The sequence below is a fragment of the Pseudorasbora parva genome, chromosome 1, assembly GCF_024679245.1.
Source record: "Pseudorasbora parva isolate DD20220531a chromosome 1, ASM2467924v1, whole genome shotgun sequence".
In the NCBI taxonomy this organism is placed as follows: domain Eukaryota; kingdom Metazoa; phylum Chordata; class Actinopteri; order Cypriniformes; family Gobionidae; genus Pseudorasbora; species Pseudorasbora parva.
The window spans coordinates 28923306-28944873 of record NC_090172.1 but is presented as its reverse complement, the minus strand read 5'-3'; the positions used below and the strand labels follow the sequence as shown (position 1 = coordinate 28944873).

General features: G+C 39.8%; 1 protein-coding gene and 1 pseudogene across 1 annotated transcript in view; one reads left to right on the top strand and one right to left on the bottom strand.

Annotated features, from left to right (window-relative positions):
* si:ch211-186j3.6 (neural-cadherin) overlaps positions 1-21568 on the bottom strand; it is a 309028-nt gene that overhangs the window by 31795 nt on the left and 255665 nt on the right. The window contains exons 23-26 of the mRNA XM_067437563.1: positions 17598-17812; positions 9455-9582; positions 8049-8176; positions 7572-7695 (exon numbers count right to left, since the gene is read on the bottom strand). Coding sequence (XP_067293664.1) covers positions 7572-7695; positions 8049-8176; positions 9455-9582; positions 17598-17812 — 595 coding nt within the window. The remainder of the gene's footprint in view (positions 1-7571; positions 7696-8048; positions 8177-9454; positions 9583-17597; positions 17813-21568) is intronic.
* LOC137088754 (5S ribosomal RNA) lies at positions 7064-7172 on the top strand (annotated as a pseudogene).

Below are 21568 nucleotides of genomic sequence, written 5' to 3'. Positions count from 1 at the left end.
CAGTCATACCGACCCCGCCTTCTTCCTTCCACCCACGAACTTAACCACACTGGTGCCGAAACCCGGGAGGAAGAAGGGTGCACGGCGCCATGGAAACTCTGTTACGCCACCCACTTGCGGACCTTGTGCAATCGCTCGCGGGCCTCCACCAAGAAACCCATCAGGATCTGCGGGCCATCAGGGAGGAGCAGCAAGAGAGGTTAGAGGCGCTCCTCCAGGCCCAGCATGAGGACCGCGAGCTGTTCCGGAGCTTGATGGACCGGGAGGTTCAGGCCAGTCCCAGACCCGCCAGCGACTCAACCGCCACCATCGCGCTCTCGAAGATGGGACCGATGGACGACCCGGAGGCATTCATCGACCTCTTCGAGAGGTCCGCCGCCGCTCGGGACTGGCCCAAGGATGACTGGCCAATGCGGCTCCTGCCCCTACTATCTGGAGAAGTGCAGGTAGCCGCCCACCAACTGCCAGTCAAGAACCTCCTGGTCTAAGACGACCTCAAGCGCGGCATCCTGCAGCGGGTCGGCTGGACACCGGAACAGCATCGCCAGCGGTTCTGGACCCTGGCGCTTGAAGAGTCCGGCCGGCCCTTCATCTTCGCGCACCCGCTCTGGGACTCGCGCCGCAAGTGGCTGATGGCCGGCGAATGCGGCGCCGAGGGAATCATTGATCATGTGGTGCCGGAGCAGTTCGTCGCGTGGCTTCCGAGGAAGACCGCGCAGTGGGTCCAGTGCCACCGCCCGGCGTCGCTGGACCAGGCCATCCAGTTGGCGGAGGACCAGATGGTGGCATGTCACGGGGTTGGCGAGCCCTTGCCAGCGGCTTCTCTCTCTCTCTCCTACTTCCCCTGCCCCTTCTCTCTCTAAACCTGTCCCCGCTCCCAGGTCCAGAGCTGGGGTGCCGCCCCGGCCAGCGCCGAGGTTGAGAACGGGGGGCGCGGCCGAGGCATTGGCAACCCCCAGGGCGGCGACCCGGGGAGGAGGAGACCTGGATCCGTTTCCTGGATCGTTATCCCCGTCCCTCTCTCCACGCCAACTGCTGGACCCACTTCCAGCCACTAGGGCGGCGGGGAGGCCTGGGCCGGCTTGTTGGCGCTGTGGGGACCCGGGACACTTCATTGATCGGTGCCCTAGGATGGACATGGGGATGCTGGTCCGGGTCCCCGACGCGCCTCAAGCCGCCCCCCGATCAAGCTGGCCTGTACCAGATACCTGTGAGTATTAAGGGGGGTACCTATCAGGCTTTGGTGGATTCGGGGTGTAACCAAACCTTCATCCATCAAAGTCTGATTCCACCTAGGGCATTGGGTAACAGCCGCATGGTTAAGGTGAGGTGTGTGCACGGGGAAGTGGTGAACTATCCGTTGGTGCCCGTGGATATCCAATTTAGGGGACAAACGCATAGTGTTGAGGTTGCAGTTAACCCGCACCTCCGGCATCCAATAATTCTGGGGAAGAATTGGCCAGCGTTTAACAAATTATTAGGGCACTTGTGTGTGTATGCCTCTTGGGGGAAGAAAGGAAGTGGTAGGATAGCGGTTGCTCAGGCGGGCGAGGTGGATTCGGGACCGCCGGGGGCAGTTCTGGGGGAACAGAGCGCAATGGGACCACCCATCTTCTCAGAGCGCGATGACTTTCCCTTGGAACAATCCCAGGACGAGACGCTCAAAAACACGTTTGATCAGGTCCGTTCCATCGACGGCCACCGTGTCCACCCTGAACAGCCGCTCTCCTATCCGTACTTCTCAGTTATAAATAACCGCTTGTATCGGGTGGTCCGAGACGCCCAGTCAAAACAAGATACAACGCAATTGTTAGTACCAAAAAGCTGCCGGGAAAAGCTTTTCCAGACGGCTCATTCTAATCCAATGGCGGGACATTTAGGAAAAACGGCCACATTAAACCGCCTCATGGCCCGATTCTTTTGGCTGGGCATTCAAGAGAATGTACGCCGGTGGTGTGCATCTTGTCGTGAATGTCAGTTGGTGAACCCACCGGCCACCCCAAAAGCACCGTTGTGCCCCCTTCCATTGATGCAGGCCCCCTTCGAAAGAATTGGTATGGACCTCATTGGGCCATTGGAACGGTCAGCACGGGAACATCGCTTTGCGTTAGTGCTCATGGACTACGCAACGCGATATCCCGAAGCAGTTCCTCTCCGCACTATTTCGGCGAAAAGTGTGGCGAGCGCTCTGTTTTCATTAATCTCCCGGGTGGGAATCCCGAAAGATTCTCACCGTTCAAGGCACGGCGTTTATGTCACGGACGATCCGCGAACTGTACGAATTATTGGGCATTAAGGTGATCCGTACCACCGTCTATCACCCACAAACAGATGGTCTGGTGGAACGTTTTAATCGCACGTTAAAATCCATGATTCGTAAGTTCGTTCACGAAGACGCCAAGAATTGGGATAGATGGCTTGAGCCTCTGTTGTTCGCTGTTCGCGAGGTCCCCCAAGCCTCCACGGGGTTTTCCCCCTTTGAGCTGCTCTACGGGCGCCAGCCGTTAACGCACTACAACACACAATTGTCAAAACTGTTAATTTCATGCTCAAAATCACACATTGTAAACTAAACACCAAGACTAATTTTCAAAATGCAATAATACACTAACAAAATACACTACTCAACTCTTCCAACAGGAACATTTAGTCAATCATAGTACAATGTCATAAAAACTCAACACCAGATGGAATTACACAAATTCTATACACATACCTCTCCCTCATGCAGGTATTTTTCTTACTTTATTTGTGTTGTTTATTGTTTTTTTTCCCCCACACAAGATCAGCCCAAATAGGCCATATTTTACTGTATACCATGTGCATAAAAGAACATCAACACCTAACCAATTCCAATACGGGAATCAGCTGTGATTTATATTTTTGCACAAATTAAATCAGCTGTTTCTCTATACTAATGGAATAAAATACAAGGGATATATTTGTATTTCAATTCACAATATGAACAGCTGTTCACTTTAACTTTAGCCTATAAGGTTAGGTTTAGAACATGCTGTTATCTGTTCTGACAATCAGTGTTAAAGCATTGGTAAATGGTTGAGCTTATGTGTGAAAGAAGTTCAAGCATTTTAAATTTGTGTTAATTATATGCATTTTGTGTCAAAGCAACAATAAATGTGTTAATTGTATAGACTACACATACAGATGTTGTGCTAACTTTGTTAAGAGTTTAGGAAATTTGTTAAAAGTATTGAAAAAATTGTCAAAGCGATTGTAAAAAACTGTAATTAGAGCACCGATGGTGGTCTACATGCCAATATTTAGTCAGTTATAGTGCCACCTTTGGGCAACAGTAAACTGTAATTACAGTTTTTTTTACAATCGCTATGACAATTTTTTCAATACGTTTAACAATTTTCCTAAGCTCTTAACGCAACAACACACCTAGAACACGCAACTGTCAAAACTGTTAATTTCATGCTCAAAATCACACATTGTAAACTAAACTCCAACACTAATTTTCAAATATACAATAATAATAAATAAAAAATACAATAATACACTAACACAATACACTACTCTACTCTTCCAACAGGAACATTTAATCAATCATAGCACAATGTCATAAAAACTCTAACACCAGATGGAATTACACACAATCTTTACACATACCTCTATACCTCTATATATATAGTGTCAAATTTGTTGTAAATATCTCATTTTGTTTTAAAGTTATAGACACTTATATTTATGAGAGCATGGGCTGCATGGATAGTATTTTTTTGCCACTTCCTTCCAAAATGTTGGCTTTTGGTCATTATTGTCTATAATTTGAAAAAATGTTTCGAAGACATTCGCAAAGGTTTTTTAGGTGCTAAAATACACCTTTTCAAAAACCATAAGGTGAAACCAGGCATGTTTGGTATTATTTGACTCGGCAAGAATTCAGGAGTCTAAAGAGGTGAATACTGTGAAAAACAATGGCTTAAAAATGATCAGTCTCCTTCAGAGCATTGTGCCAATGACGTATACTGGGTTTGCGATACTTCAGTGTCCTCATAGACCATCATGGCACCCAGGATGAAGACAATGAACTGACAGCCCACCGCCAATGTACGCTCCACCGTTGCCCACAGTGACAAATATGATGCTCTACACCATAATACATAATATGCACATAATATACTTTCAGCAATTAAGATATATTAGTTACTCCATAACCAAATACAAGTAGACCATAAATGTTATACAATTACTGCAATCACTCCCAGCATTGAATTGAAAACAAACCTTGCATTACAGCCCATTTCAAGCCCATCATTATGTTCATGATATTATAAAAAAAAAGGCTGATGATAGTGAATAGAACCAAAGACAGCCTAAACACAAATAGCAAGACATAATAACATCTAGCATTCATGCACAAACTATTCACTAGCACTAGTAAAAGTGTTTGTTTTCCAGTAGATGGCAGCAATCTTCCACTAAACTATGGCACATTTCATATTTTCACTATGAATAAAACTGAGAAAAGTAGATTTTCTTTTATTTCAATTTGACATAAAAGTTTGCTATTATATAAATATTGTAACTAATTAACAATGTAAATTTCATTTAATATTTAATCAAATTAAATATGAATTTAAATGAATACATTTAAATTAATTTAATTTAACACAACTAAACAACTGTAGAGTAAAAATATTAAAGTAGAGTAACAATTTGTTTTCAAAAACTGAACTCACAATTTTTGACAGTAGATCCTTCTTGCAATCGTAGCCTAATGCATTTGAACATGGCCTACAGTAAACCTTTAAATAACACTTTTTGAGCTGTTTACACTGTCATATACAATAAAAGAGCCTGTACCTGAACAGGAAATAAAACTGAATGCAAAAAAACTGCCTACCACACCAAAGCATGAGCTATTTTATATCCCCAGAATATATCAGCAGTGGACTACGTCTCCGGTTAGCCCACAGGGACAAAAATAAATAGCCTAAATAAAACGCACATCGGCAAACCTGAGCGTACAATTTTATCATTGTAATAAATGTTTTTATTTGGCACACCATTTCAACATACTGTTATTTAGCCCACAGCCAATTAAAATCTATTGCAAAAAGCCGCGCAGCGTCTCAGGTATCGCACACCGGACGCGCACATTTTAAAAGGCTACGTTTATTATACATTTCCCCAAAATATGTTTAGACTTTATTCAAGCTGTTGAACTCAGAATGTAAAACAAATGTGTCTTGTAGCAAAGGTTGAAATCAGTATACCTTAACGATAATATACTTTTAATATAAAGCCTTGAAATGGCGCTCCGTAGCGCGACAGGATTTAGAACAACTTCCTGAGTCACCGCGGACAGGCGCCGAATGCCGCCACCGGTGTGCGTACACTCATTGAAAACAATGTGTTCGAATTTTAAAGACGTAGCGCGCCGCCGAGCTCCGCATCCGGTGTGCGACCCCCTTAAGATTTCAGCTAATTTTTTTTAAGTGTTAAATTACAATGGTGCACAAACCATACGCTGAAACCTGGCAAGTGTGGTATCGTTGGACTCGGCAATGACTCAGGAGTCTACGAAGATGTCGTCTCATGAAAATAAGTCAACCACACCCAAAGTTATAAGCACTTTTAAAAAAAAAACTCCAGTATGTGGGGCTGTTTCGAAACGTCCTAGGCTACTTCAGGGTATCATGGTGATGACCCATACCGAGTTTCGTAAAAACCCGTTCTTGCGTTCATAAAATACAGCATTTTGGCACATAATTCAATAAGCTGACATGGTAAAATTGGATATCAGTCGACTCGTCATGACATTCCGAATCTGACGAGACCACTTTTATGATTTTTTGGACAAACAGTTTAGCAAAAAAAAAGCAAAAATAGCCATTTTTCCCATCTCTGGACAAGTAGGTGGCGCAGCGCCGAAACGCCACATGTTGCCTCAGGACATGCTTGTGCCAACATGTACCAAGTTTGGTCTGAATAAGATAAAGCGTTGTGGAGTTACACAGACTGTTTAATAAAGCTGTGGTGGCATGAATGCATTTACACTGCAAAATCACAACTGCATGAATAATGTTATGGGATTATTACATAACATTTTGGGGAAAATTGTACTAAAAATGTTTAATATGAAAGGCAAAGGCTGTGTTAGAGTAAGGCTTAGTATCTAGACTTCAACTTCATCAAACTCTATCAAACACCATCTAAATTTGAAAGATCATTGGAAGGTAGTCTTTGTTACACACATTCCAAATCATAAAAAAGAATTAGCAGAAAATAAAGTGGGATGCAGACTATTAGCCCAGTTCTGTCAATACTGCATTGGCTTCCTATTAAACATCACATACATTTTAAAATCTTGCTTATTACTTACAAAGCACTACATGGCTTAGCTCCCCAATACTTGAACGAGCTCTTAGTGCATTATAGTCCTTTATGTCTATTGCGATCTTAAAACTCTGGCCAGATGATAATACCTAGAATATAAAAATCACCTGCAGGCAGTAGATCATTTTCCTATTTAGCAGCTAAACTCTGGAACAGTCTTTCTAGCATTGTTCAGGAAGCAGACACACTCCGTCAGTTTAAATCTAGACTAAGAATAAATCTCTTTAACCTGGCATACACATAGAATATGATATTAATTTTGATGCAGATCTGTTAAATGATTGTTAGGCTGCATTAACTAAATCCATCGGAACTGGGAACACTTTCCATAACACTTGATGTACTCGCTAATCTACACTAATATTAATCTCTCTGTTTATCCTGAGGTTTACAGTAGTCTGCCGTGTCCAGATCAGGTGGTAGACCTGTGCCTAGACACGATCACAATGCAAACTGAGAGTTTTCCATTTTGGTTGAAAATTGTGTTATGCAAGTGGCCCCGAAGTAAATAACTAATGATTTTTTACAACAGTGATCAAATGAATCAATCAAAAACTTAGTTTAAGTGTACAATAACTTTTTTCTGGAGCTGATGTAGAGCCAAAACAACTTCTCTTGCCTGAATTTTCTATTATCACTTTAAAATAAATAAGAGTGTTCGAATGCCTTAAATGGCCCAAATTTGGCAGTAGCTTTTGCTTATGGCCATACCACCCTAAGCACGCCCGATCTCGGAAGCTAAGAAGGGTTGGGCCTGGTTAGTACTTGGATAGGAAACCGCCTGGGAATACCAGGTGCTGAAAGCATTTTTGTTTCATGGGCGAAGAAAGAAAATAAATACAAAATAAATAAAAGTGTTTGAATGCCTTAAAGCTGATTCGAAACTATCTATATTGTAAAAAAGTGCTATATAAACGAAGGTGACGACTTGAGTAGCACCTCTTTATGAATTGGTCATTGAATCATTGAACCCCCAACCCCTATTTTCCCTTGCCGGAATATATAATATTACATTACATACTATATTGTATTACAATTACCAGTAATTTAATTAATTCAGATAAGACTCATTCTTGCTCAAACATTTTTTGGTCTTCCCAATAATTTATTTTAATTAAAAATCAGGCTATTTTACAAGTTGAGCAAGTAAAATTCTCTTTCATTTGCCACAAAAACAAAAACCAAAAAAATCACGCAAATCTCACCTTGCTGTCCATGATGAGATTTCGGATACAGCCAGTGAAGTGCTTGTGTTGGAGTTGTGGGTAAATATACGGCAGGTTCTCATTCACTCCTCCTAGCTGAAGCACCTGCGTCACATTCAGATGCCTGAAAGCACATCAGAAGGGAGAATGACCATTGCCACTAATGTGCTGTGTGTTATGGAGAGGTCATTTTCCTCTAGAGATTTACTGTGATAATTCATTTGACCTTTTGGATTTAGACCTTTGTGTGACTATAAATATTTCAAGACATTATCCAGTTCATAAATGGCATGAGTCTCATATGTAGAGTGAGAAAGAAGAAGGTAATGATTGTTTCATTGACCGGTGCTCTGTGTCATGCTATCAAGGTGGAGGAATGGGTTCTTTGGCACTTTCTTTTTAATAGTTTTTCAGGGCAATATTTTTTTTTTCATGTTGGTGTGAAAAGAGAAATATAAAGGAACAAAAGTGCTTTACTTGTCCATATTCGGAGTGATGCCAGTAACTTCACAGGAAGTGTGGTCTTCAGTAGTTAGCCAGCTGCCCACTCCCTCCATCTCCATGATAGTGGCTCCCGCACAGCGATCAAGTGTAAAACGCACCTCCTGAGAACAAACGTGGGGGAGAAAAGAACATTTATTAACACCACGAAATCCATGAAATGCCACAATTTAATGGAGGCATATTAAACATTATGCTTTGAGACTGAATGTTTTTTATACAGCACTAAAAATCTAAATAATCCCCTTATTATCCATTCAAATGTATTTAATATATTGAATCTTTATTCATGTTTTAACACAAACTATAGAAGTATGCTAATGTTATGTCTGTTTTGGGTTCAATTTGACACTGCTAAAACACTACTGAAAAACACAATACAAAAAAGACCCTAAATAGAACTAATGTAAAAAATTTCAGGAATTATGTTTGTCATATGATCAAGTTAATATTTTGTTCATAAAAATACTTTGGATAAGTCATGGCGTATCAACCAAATACATTAATATTATGTACATGTACATATTTCTAGCTATGAAAACATCCGGTAACACTTTATTTCGTAGTCCACTTTAGACAGTTCTGAACACAACAAACTCACACAGTTGCTAGGAGATGCATGACAAATGAAAACAACGTGTTCTAAAATCGGCTAAAAATATCACACATATAAAATCTGAGTCACTGACCATTAGACACAATACAGTTTTCTGTGAGATCTGTCAACTTCGATTGACTAAGACCTGCAGACTGGCTCTGACTTTCTGCAACTAGCGTTGTCTCATCCAGACTGTAAGTAGGGACAGAGGTCATCTAGTGTATTCCAGCCTTTAGATGTCTTCTTTACATTTCTTCATCTACATTTTTAACACTGGAAGAAGCCACACTTCAAACACTTTCTCCACTCTGTATGGAGGATTAAGCCTCAGGCATGGTATTACTAAACACACAGCATGTCAAGATACTAAAAAGCTCCAACCTGCAGGATGCTCGGATCCTTTTTGTATTGAACAATAAGCATTATAATTTCAAGCAATTTCAGACTGACCCTAAGGCAATTTCCACCCCAGCAAAACTACAAGCTATCACTACAAGAGAGAGACTGGCAGCAACAAAGGATCTGAAGCAGTTCTGGCAATGCTGAAGACAATACAAACTAGCACACTAAACAATGTCTGGGATCAAGCAAACCCAGCCAACAGCAGTGACCACAATTTCTCTGCCCCTCGTGGACTGTGAACAGGGTTTCGGAAGAGATAGTAAGACTTTGGTGTCTTGTACAGAAGTACTGAGGTGCTTTATTTGAAGAAGCTGCCGAGGAGAGACGGGCCTCTGCTCGATTAAACTCGGCAGTCAGTTGCTTGTTAACGGTGAATGCTTACTTTGCTGTTGCTCCTCACGTCCAGTCTGTGCCACCGTCTGTCTGCTACATTCACGTTGCCCGGCAACTGCAGGACCAATGTACCCGAGCCATGGTTAATTTTCAGGGTGGGGGTGCCGTCAATCAGTTCTGAGAAAGAAGAACAGAGACAGACAGACAGACAGACAGAGAGAAGAACATAGGTGGATGGTTAAAACAAGAATACAGAACTAGCGCTCTGTTTCACATTACTGAATAAAGTTAGCGCTGAAGAGCCTGCAGCAATTGCGATTATATTATCCTCTGGCATAAATGGAAAAACATATTACGGAAAGTTCTTCTTTTTGTCTGAGTTAACCGATTGGCAAATTAAAAATTAATGAAGCCAGGAAGACTCCCTTAAGCTTCGTATATTCTGACAGAGTCTGGGAATAAAGGCAGAAACATCGTCAACTAATTTCACGTTAATCAGCAGGATCTTTGCTGTTAAATAAGACCGTCGTGCCCATTTTGGCCGACATGTCTGCCTGTCGTGTCTCAATAATCCACTTTCCCGATGTCCTCTATTCTCCCCTCTATTTTCTTATTTGTCACCCTCTTGAGTTCTCCCTTTGATGCACTCTTTTCATTCCTATAAATAACGCACACTTCCTCTCAGCTCGGCTATGTTGCACTGTCTGGCACTCACAGTCTGCTGATCGTGAAACTGAACTTTCGTTGGTCACAGTGTTTTCTTCACACTGTATGAGAGGATACTCTATAAGCTGAACTGAAACTAAGAAAAACTAGGTGCTTAGCACAAATCAAATTAGCTCAAATCAAATGACTGACTCTCCAGACAGATTGTCCTGGCTAATTCCCTCGCACCGTCATTAAAATGGGCTGATTTTTGTCGTCCATCTGTGCTTATTCTCTCTGTCACTCTATTTCTCCTATTATTTTGTGCACAGTGTTTCAGCAGTGAATGTCTTCATCATCCTCCTCTGGTTTAACCCATTCAAGTTCATGAGTGCTGAGGGACTTTGTCTCACTCTCACAGTTGAAGGGGAGTTTGGTTAGCACATGCTTAGAGATAAATAGAGCAATGATGGAAATAATGGCTCAGAAATACTTTTAATATAATTGCTCAGTTGCCTACTTTGCAGGAGTTAGTTAAATAGGCATTACTTAATGGAACAGGTCTTTTTGTTATATTTATAACCCATTAGGGCAGATAAAATTAGATAACCCCTCATTTTGTTTAAAGCTCTCTCTCAAACAGTTTTTTTAAATAATATTCCCACATTTAATTTTTCAATTCTTCAAATTAATTTTAAAATCAACTACTTACCTTTTATTTTAAATGGAATAAATGTATTTCGGTAATCAAATTAAAATGTTCAAAATATTTATCTTGTCACCATTTCAATGAAGGTACAAAACAAAACAAAAAATGAGAATTGAACAAATATTTAAAACATAGGCTTATGACTCTTTTGTGTATTTTGTGCATACAATAACATTACATGGAAAGTGTTATATAACCCTCTCTCTCGGGTTTCCATATTATTAAACATTTTTCCAAATTGAAATGATTAACCCCAACAATTATACTTTATTAACTCATGAGCCACACAGCTGAATGAAATAACTATACAAACCCAGAGTTTCTTAAACTGTTCCTATCTTGGCAGTTTCCATTGTATTCTCTCTCAACCGGTTTCTCTGGTGTCTCCAGGCTAACTCCCGATGGTATCAGAGTGTTGAGCTGGAGATAACAGTGAACATGCTGGGTGAAGAGCAGTGCTGCTGTAATCTGGGCTGAGAAGCCCTTTTTAGAGGGAAGCCCCTGAGAACAGAGAACTGCTCCCCTACACTGATGCTGTCACCAATCCTGTCCCAGACATGAAGTGCTGCCAACTGAGAGCAAGACCATGTCTTCTCGGGCTGACATGGCATTTTAGGTAGAGTGCAGATGCAGTAGGATTGAGAAAGGAAAGGCAACAGGAGTGAAAATGAGAGATGGAAAAGGTACAAGTCTGGGGGTTGGTATTGATTTGAAAGGACTGAAACGATAGGAAGTAATGAAGGTCTCTCTTTATGACAGACAGAAAGAGGATGTGACTATTAAAAGTTTCTAAAGGCCGGAAGACTAGAGTCAACGGCCAACTAGCAGTTAGGTTTTGCACCTGTGTGAGGCAATACTGATAATAAGAACAAGGTGGCAGTAGGCTATACTCGAAAAATAACCAAGAAATCACTGCACCTTAAAAACCAATTGAGGACCAAAAACTCCAACGGGAAAACACTTCAAAAAAGTCTGCACACTCTAACAATGAAAAAAAATAATAATAATCAATTGCAAGATAAAATCACTGCTTTAATTGAAAAATGGCAAAGTTTCTGTCACCCTTCTCAATTCATATTAGTCTATAGTCATTCAAAATGGAAAACAAAATTACCCCAAAGTATATAAATCATGTTGATGCATTGGAATGAAGAAAGTATTGGAACACTTAGGTAAGAAGAAATAAAATTAGAACCACCTTCTCTGTGTGTCCACTTTGACTTCATTGTATCATCACTTTCATCACCTTTGCTTTTCTTCTCTTGCACTGGTTTGATATAAAGCTGAACAACCAATCAGAGTTCTCTCTCTTTCACTAACAGGGTCTGACTTGTGCCGGAACAATGCAAAAACCAAGCTAACAGGCACTCAACAATGGCCGATGTTGGCTGATGACCAACCACCAGCCTGGTGTTTCCTGGCCTTAATAAGGGCCGGCCCTGACCAATTTGCTGCCCTAGGCAAGATTTAACTTGGTGCCCCTTGTATCAAGGTTTTTATATGTTGGTTGTGTTTTTATAATTTAAAAAATAAATAAATGGACACACACACACACACAAAGTGGGGACCGCTGCCTTGTTGCTACAATGTAGGTAATCTCAGGTTTTACCATCCTTATGGGGACATTTGGTCCCCACAATGTAATAAACAAGGACACACACATATATACACAAAAATGTGTGTATGTATGTATATTCTCCACTGAACTATGCATGCTCATGTTTTCACCATTAATTAAACTTTTTAAGAAATTTTAGTGTGCATTTTATTTTATTTTTTAGCTTTTTTAGATAAACCTGTATATAAATATCATTACTAATTTTAAAAACGCCATATATCCCCTTACAATTGCACAACTGAGTCAAAACATTAGGCTAATAAAAAAATGATATATGTTTATAAACAATTGACATGATTTTTTACAGATTCTGATCACCCAGAACAGCTGCTTACATACAGTTTAAGGTAAAATAACTGGAATTAATTAGCAAACATTCATATTTAGATAATGCATTTAGATAAACTGTTCATTCATTTCATCACTTTACCTGTCTTCATCCCCTTTTTCCTTATCTTTCCTGTATCAGAGGGCTTCGGTCTTTTTGACATATTGGCAGTCCGTCATAAATAATTAGGCAACTTTCACTGTCTGGCGCGAGCGAACAAGCACATTAAAAACGAAAGCAATCCTGTCTGTTAGATGCGCGAGAGGCGACGCAACAACAAATTTCCAACGTTAAACTGATCACACGTTCAATATCGGACACACTAAAGCACTCGCTGGGCAGGAGGAGATTGATGCGGTGGTCTGGGAAGAGTCTGGGGATTTGTGTAAGGTTTTTTTTGGTAATATTTCAAATTAATATTAATAAAAAGTAGCAGTAATAAAACCGGAAAAAAAACACTAATTTTGGCGCCCCTATGGACAAGTGGTGCCCCTAGCATTTGCCTATTCCGCCTATGCCACGGGCCGGCCCTGGCCTTAATATACAGATGAAAACCAGGAACCAGGAAACCAGGAAGAGAGAGAAAGCAGGATGAGGGGGCACACAATTTGATCTAGACCACTCGCCAGCACGTTCAGTGTTACATATGTAAATGTCATATACAGGGAACACATCTGTATATGTAATTAGGCTGCAACATGTTTTTGCTCTTAGAAACGATCCCTCTGCAGTCATAGGGGGTCGTCTGTGCTCTCTGCTCCTCATCCCTAATTCATACTGGTCTCCCTGCAACATCCCTGCACATTAATCCCTCTGTCAGCAGGAGGGAAGATGAAGGGAGGACGACCTCCTCCCCCAGATCCCCCCCAAATGCATTTCCACTTTAAGCATAAGAAATGGCTTCTCTTTGCGGGTCCTGAGGGACGAGCAGGAGGGCCAATGTCATATGGACCCTGGAAACCCCACCCAGTGGCCCTCACATCAGCGGCTCAGGAAATGAGCTGAAATACTATAAGTTGAAAGGGATATTTGAGAGCTGCTGTAGCATGATGAGTCTGAGAGGGTTCACTGTGAAGCAGGTTTCAGCAAATTGACCATAATGCGCACATCACACTCTGGGTGTAACTGTATCTCTGCGCACACTTTCATCTGCCAGGCACTCTGACCAGACAGCCAGTGTGTATGTGTGTGTGTATGTGTGTGTGTGTGTGTAAAAGCTCACAAACATATTCATAAACACTTCAGAGTTCCTAAAACATTTTAAAAAATACAGCAATACATAAATTAAATTCAAAATGCTAATTTTCATTGACTGATAATAAAAATAGGCTAAATATTACTGAGACATATACATCGTATGATTTTATGATAGGCAATGATATTACCTATCTATGGATTCTCCCAGATACTGATAAATGTAGATTATTCTATTAAAAGGTTTTAAATGTTATAATAGTTCTCTCACCAAGGCTGCAATTAATTAATAAAAATATATATTAAAACAGTAATATTGTGAAATATATATATATATATATATATATATATATATATATATATATATATATATATATATATATATATATATATATATATATATGTCCATACATACATAATTCAAAGCTAAATTTGTAGAAGCCATTACTCAAGAAACATACTGATGTACTGAAACCAAAGTGAATCATTAAAAAAAAGGTCATATAGCCCTCATTCAATATTAATAGTTTTTTTTTTTTTATAGGTATTTTCAAGCTTCTTTATAGAAACCCAACATAAGAAACCGCTTTGGATAGAAGTGCATAACAAGCACAATAAATGAATGACAGGATGTCTACAGAATGTATTACCTTTACATCCTTGACAAGATTAAGAAATGATTAAAGTATGCAATCTACAGTAGGCATCGGAATGTTTCTCAGTGTCCCTGTGCATCATCTACAGCCTGTACATCTGTGCAAGTCTTTTCAGACATGGCTAAATTACATTATGAGACTGCTTATCATTCAATAAGTGTCCTTAATCAAATAAATTAGATTTGTCAGTGTAATTTGTCTATTGATTCAACATGCTCACCCCTCAAATCTTTGTCTAACCTTGAAAAGAGACTGTAACCACCAATAAGACCCATGTGACATGAAGACTTCAAGCACGTATCAGTGCCCATTTCCATCAATGAAAATAAATTGAGGAGAAGGTCAAAGGTCATCCAGAGACAATGAAGCTGGCAAGTAATGAGAAAAAGTGTGTTTAGGAGAAGTAATTCATGCTAGAGGTGAAGAAAGATAGTCTCTCTTTAATACAGACACCACGTGTGGATTTCATGCTTGGTGCTTGTTTTATAATGTTTTATTAATGTGCCTCAAGCACTTCAACTGATGTGTGAATCACCCAAATATACATGTGCCTTATAAAAGCAAAATACATGATTACTCTTAATTGGAATGTCAATATAAAAAGTCAATATGTCAATTTTAATTTAAAGCCAAAATTCTTACACCTAGTGCCTGCTGGAGATGTTTACTGACCAGTAACAATCTTCAGTCCACCTCAAACCAATCAAAGTCAAACAAATGCAACTTCATAATCTATTAGTAAATAACTCAGAAGTACTAATACTCACACAGACACACCAGTATCATCTGCTGCACACAGGGATATGTGTGGGAGGCCCCTGGGTGTGTGTACACTATGGAGTATCAGTGTCATGAGTGTCTTTAATAAGAAGAGCAGAGGCGTAAAACTGGCAGGCAGCAGGCCAATGATAAGGTTTAATAGGCCACAGTGAAGAACAGCAGTAAGTAATAAGGTCTGATAGAGTGAAGGCAAGGAGGACTGAAGAGAGGGAGAGTAATGCACAGAGACTCACACTGTGGCTACACTTGTTCCGCTGTCCTCCGCACTGCCATTCATCATTATTCATCGTCCGCTTTCTTTCTTCGGTCCTTCCCATTCACACAGCATCTTCGTCTCTCACTTAGACATGAACTTCTTTCTCCGTTTAATTCATGTCTGAGCTGCGCCACTTACTGTTACTCCTCAGCAGTTCCTTCAAATCTGAACCTCTTTTATCTATTTAATCTGACTCTTTCTTCGCTGTCTCTCTACTCTTTCTCTGTTTCCATTTCTCCTTATTCTCATTGCTGCATGTCCTCACTAGTCCTATCCATCCTCTTTCTCTCTCAACCCTTTTCTAGTGCTGGTTCTGGAGCTAGTGCCCAGTATAAATCCAATTTGTACATTTCCACAGCAGATGATGTAGAAAAATAGCATCTGAGGCGCCCCTAAAAATACCCCAGGAACTAACTAGGAACCAATAAGTCTTTAAACCAAAAGCAACTTAATGTGACAAACAAAATCATTGTTATTTTGTAAGCTGCAGTGGCTCCAGCTGCTTTATTTTTCCACCAAAAATAAAGCGGTGTCTATATTTGAATATATACTGTATATTTATAGCATCATTAATTGCCACAAAAAGAATATATATTTCAAATTCATAATTGTTTATAATGTTCATGTACAAATGTTAAATTAGTTGATGTAGAAATGTACATTTGTCCACATAAATAAATGGTGTAAAAGTTTAGTGCAATAAAGGGATATCTAACCCATTCTTATTTGTATTAAATCGTTCCAAATCTATAAACTTTAATCCATCTTCTGAACAAGATTTTTTTTTTTCAAACTATTAAAAAAATATGCAACCATTTGTGTTATGAAGATGAACTGAAGTTTTATGGATTTGGAACAATACGAAGGAGAATAAATGCGTACATTTTTGGGTGATCTAATATTTAACTACCGTAATGTAAATCAATTGAGTACTAATCAAGTCTTACCCAAAAAAACATGTTGTGGCATGTTTGTTTGCGGACAGATTATGTAGTAACATATGTTATCACTCGTCTTTCTAGTCAACTGGATCAGTCCATTATGGCAGCTTTTCAGAGATCTTTCGCCAGCAAGCAGCAGCTCCAACACAAGCACAGGAGTATTTGACTATCACTCTCACCCAGATACCGACCTGCAACTGAAGCTCAGACAGATCTCCACCTCTTCACCACTCTTTGTTGCTGAAACCATTTTGAAACCCTGTCCAAAGCTGCACACTTCACTTAATCTTCATCTTTCACTCCGTCATTCTCTCTTTCTCACCTCAGATCTGCTGTCTGCCATCCATCCCTCTCTCGTTCTCTCCATATGTTCAGAATCTCACCCTGCACTGATTACACTCACACACTGTCTTATCTGCTACTTATCCACATTTGCCAACACATCAGTGAACTGATCAAGAGCAGAACGCTCTCATATGAACGTATGCTTGGCACGTAGGCAGATCTGTGAGTTCATTAAAGCTCTAAATATGTATACCCCATTGTAATCATTCTCCCAGATGAATGACAAATAAGCTTTTACTGATATAATGAGTGCATTCGTTAACCCTAAATGAGCTACTACAGCAGCACACAAGGCGATGCTGCGGAATTTATGGCACATATACGCAAACAAACAGACATAATGTGGTATTTTTATCCTTTTGTGTTTTTTTCTTCTCTGTGTTTAGGTTGTTAGACGATAGCAGATCTCCCCCGAGTAAGAAAATGTTACAGCAATAAAACTTTTTTTTATTAGAAACACTAAATCCTGCTGGAGAGAACGCAAAGGAGTCTCTTCATCTCTTTCTGTCTAAAATAAACATATTATCGCCCTTTTTTTCTCTATTTTCTTCTCTCTGTGTGTAGCCCTACTGGGAGATGAGTGAAGATGTGCCAGAGGTTGAGCTTGTGATATGAAAGAATGATGTAGACACTGAAGCAATGTTCTGCCGTAATGCCACCACAGATTTGCAATCCCCATCCCTTGCCTCTCGACCTGCGGTGAAAGTGTGTGTAGGTTACCTATGGCCATGAAGTCTTCCGGCTCCCACGGCTGAAGCTGAGAGAGGGGTCCGCTGTAGAGCAGCAAGCCATCTGCCACCTCTGTGATGAACTCCAGTGAGAGGTGGCTCTCGAAGCACGGCCTTATAGGGGGAAACCAAGCATAGCCGTTTCCATGGAAACTGTGTTTTGTCTGCTGGCACTCGGGTCCCTCAAACTGAGCCGGGCACTGGCATCTATGATATACACACAGGAAATCAAAAGCTCTTATTAAAAAGAGTATGAGTTTGTGTTTTGTACACATTATGCTACTGTACTGACCTAGACTCAAAAGAACGAAATGTACGAAGACGAAAAGATTTGTAGTCATCATACATTGTGATCTTACAGAGATTAACAACTCTGTTAAGTCGAGACTAAAGACCCATGTAGCCAGACTTATCAAACTTATCTTCTTTCTTTAGGTTTCAACCCTGTATTTGTGCTGCATTTGTCAGGAATCACAACGGATCATGATTTTTCTCAGAGCTTTGCATACATGTTGCTGAATGATGCAACCTGTCAAATGCAGCCAGACAGTGAGGAATGCTTCCCTGACCACTGCCAATATCCTAAAAACTTCAAAAACCATCCCTCATTTCCCCTTCATTTAATTATATCCTTGCATTTTCATTCATCATCTTACAAACATATTCAACTATTTAAAATATGGATTCCTCCTTCCTCACACCCCCCTACTTGTTTATTGGTGTTTTCAGATCATCAGCGCGAGAGAGAGCTCGCGTGAATATAGTTGCCAGATTGGACATGTTTAGGTAAAACACTGGATAGAATATGAGTTATTTTCACAGAAAAGCTCTGTCTGTTTGGGGGTTTTAAATTACTGAAATCTGGCAACCACAAGCATGAACGCTCTTTCTCGTGCGCAGATGATCTGAAAACACCAATAAAAAAGTAAGCTGCATTTTAGCAATCTCCATTTGAGATGTTCTGCTTAAAGGGATACTTCACCGCTTTTTCATATTAAACTGTTATTCCCTTAACTAAAACTAGTTGACGCATACCTCTCTTGTCTGAGTGCCTGCTCTTAATCTCTCTGACGTGCGGTGACGATCTGATAGCATTTAGCTTAGCCCACTAAGCCCAGTTCATTCACTATGGTACCAAACAGAGATCAAGTTAGAAGTAGAAGACTTTTTACTGCGCCGAGCCAAAGTATTCTCAAAAGTGCTATTCCGCCATACATTATAGTTCTCCTTTTTAATCCGATTAGAGAAGTGCCACATTTTATTTTGTCACCATACTTGATCGCTCAACTATTCGTGTAACTGTATTTAAATAGGGAAAGTTGGAGGTGTTTGGTACACCTATTTTGATCTCTGTTTGGTACCATAGTGAATGAACTGGGCTTACTGGGCTAAGCTCAATGCTATCAGAGTGTCACCATGAGTCAGAGCGTTTAAGTGCACACACTGAGAGAGATATGTATCAACTTGTTTTCGTTAAGGGAATAACAGTTTAATATGAAAAAGCGGTGAAGTAACCCTTTAAACCCTTAAGCAACCCTTTAAAGTGTCATTCAATCTGTCTGTGTTCTGTCAGGACGGTCAGGACTCACGAGCTGAACTGCTGTGAGCTGTGAGTGGCTGAAATAAGCCAATCAGAGATGAGCTCAACATTAATATTCATGACTCTTCCAAATAAGGCAAAAACAGAGCAATATATCCTAGGGACAATTTATAGGGTTGTAAATGGACCTGTAAAACTGTATCTGGACAATTTTTGCCCTTAAATACAATTTAACATATTGAGATAGTGCCTGACTGTCAGTGTCACAGCTCAGTACCTGTTATATTCAACTAAGGACGTTGCATCCTTTGATTCTGCCAGGTTTCTCACAGACACGCCTACAACTCGTACAGATCGGGGCTTAAAGAAAATCCCAAACTTCCCACTGGTATTTACGACTTTGTGGTGGCGTTCATGCGCGTTCGACTAGTAAATACGATCATTTCAACATGATTTGAGCTCCATCACTAGTCCCTGCAATATGTTGTGCAGTTGGTTGCAACAACAGCCTAAAGAGGAACCTATATACATCTTGTTTCTTGAAGATATATATATATATATATATATACTCTTAAAAGCCTTCAAGCTATCACTATAGGGAGGGGTTATGTACAATATATATATATATATATATATATAGTGATAGCTTGAAGGCTTTTAAGAGTACTGATGCATATCAATATGCTGTGGCTGGATGGGTGAAAAATGTGAAAGTGTGGCACCAATCTGGGTTAGATAATAATGATAATAATGGACAAAAGAAAACTGGGGGTAACAAATATGGAGCCTAAAATTTTAATTTTCTCCTGGTATCTTTGTCTCTCTCTCATTCAAATGAGCAGTTTGGGCGACCAAACTATTATACATAATATGGCGGCATTCTATTTGGTAGTGACATCTATGAATGATGGACACTCACATGCCTAATGTATGTCACTGTAATCATATTTACCTTCATTAAAACCATCATCCATCAAAACTTTTAAGCAACACTGGTTTTCTTTATTCAGCTGAACTGTGTAGTGTGCGTACACAGTATTCCTGTATTCATGAAGCGGTTGGGTGTTTCGAGCCGCCGTTCAGTATGTTTTTCACACAGCGCGATTAGAAATGCCTTGGCTTGCTCCAATATTTACAAGAGAGTTGCGTCTTTGTTTTCATTTAATTTATTTTTTTAATTGATACAATTTATCTTTTATTATTTAACATATTAATAATACAATTAATCCATTGTATAAATATATTTAAATACAATTTAAATTAAAAGATAAATCTCTGAAATGTATGAGATGTACAGTGGTGGTCAAAATTGTTGGTACCCCTGGTAAATATGATCAAATATGGCTGTAAAAAAACAAATCTGCATGGTTTATCCTTTTGATCTTTTTTTTTTTTTTTTTTTTACATAAAAATTTAACCTTTCATTGAACTAAAATAATTGAAAATGGGTGATTGAAACGAGTAAAATATCTCTGAAGTATATTTACATTCATATTTTTCATTTTTTAGCACACCAGGGTGACAAGGAACATAAAATTGTCCAGCTATGATGTCTTGTTTCACAGGAGTATAAATATAAGGAGGACAATGATTAAGACTGCCTTAATCATTCATCACAATGAGTAAAACCACAGAATATAATAACCAGCAAAAGATGGTTGAGCGTCACGCAATAGAAAGTGGCAGTAGGAAAATAGCTAAAGCATTGCAATTCCCTATTTCCACCATCAGGGCTAAACTAAAGATGTTACAAATCTGCTGAGAGGACGTGTGTGTATATTGTCCTAATGCATAGCGAGGCAGAACGTTTGAGTGCAGAAAGGTTCATAGATAGAGAATTGCAGAGATTAGATGAGCCTTGGGGTCAGAAAGCCTTTTTTTTTTTTTCAAACAACCCCTACATCCCCACATGTTGTTTGGGAGGGTTTCAAGAAAAATCATCCTTGCCTATCCAGAAACAAACTCCAGCAGATTCAGTTTTCAGACACGACTGGAAATTCAAAAAGGTTCTGTGGTCAGATGAAACTATAAAAAGAGCTTTTTGGCAGGAAATCTACCAGATGGGTTTGATGCAAACAGGGATAAAAGGTACCCCATGCCCACAGCTAAAAATACAGGTGGATTTTTAATGTTGTGGATCTGTTTTGTTTCCTGGAGGTCCTGAACATCTTGTTCAGATACATGGTATAATGGATTCTAGTAAATACCAAAAGATAAAAAATCTAAACCTTATGGATTCTGCTAGAAATCTTATAATGGGCCGTGGTTGGATTTTCCATCAGGAAAATAATCCAAAACAAACAGCAAAATCACCACACAAATGTATCACTGAACACAAAATGAAGCTTCTGCTGAGACCGTCCCAGTTCCCTGAACTGAACCCTGTAGATAATAAGAGGCTGAACTGAAGTGAAGAAGCAACA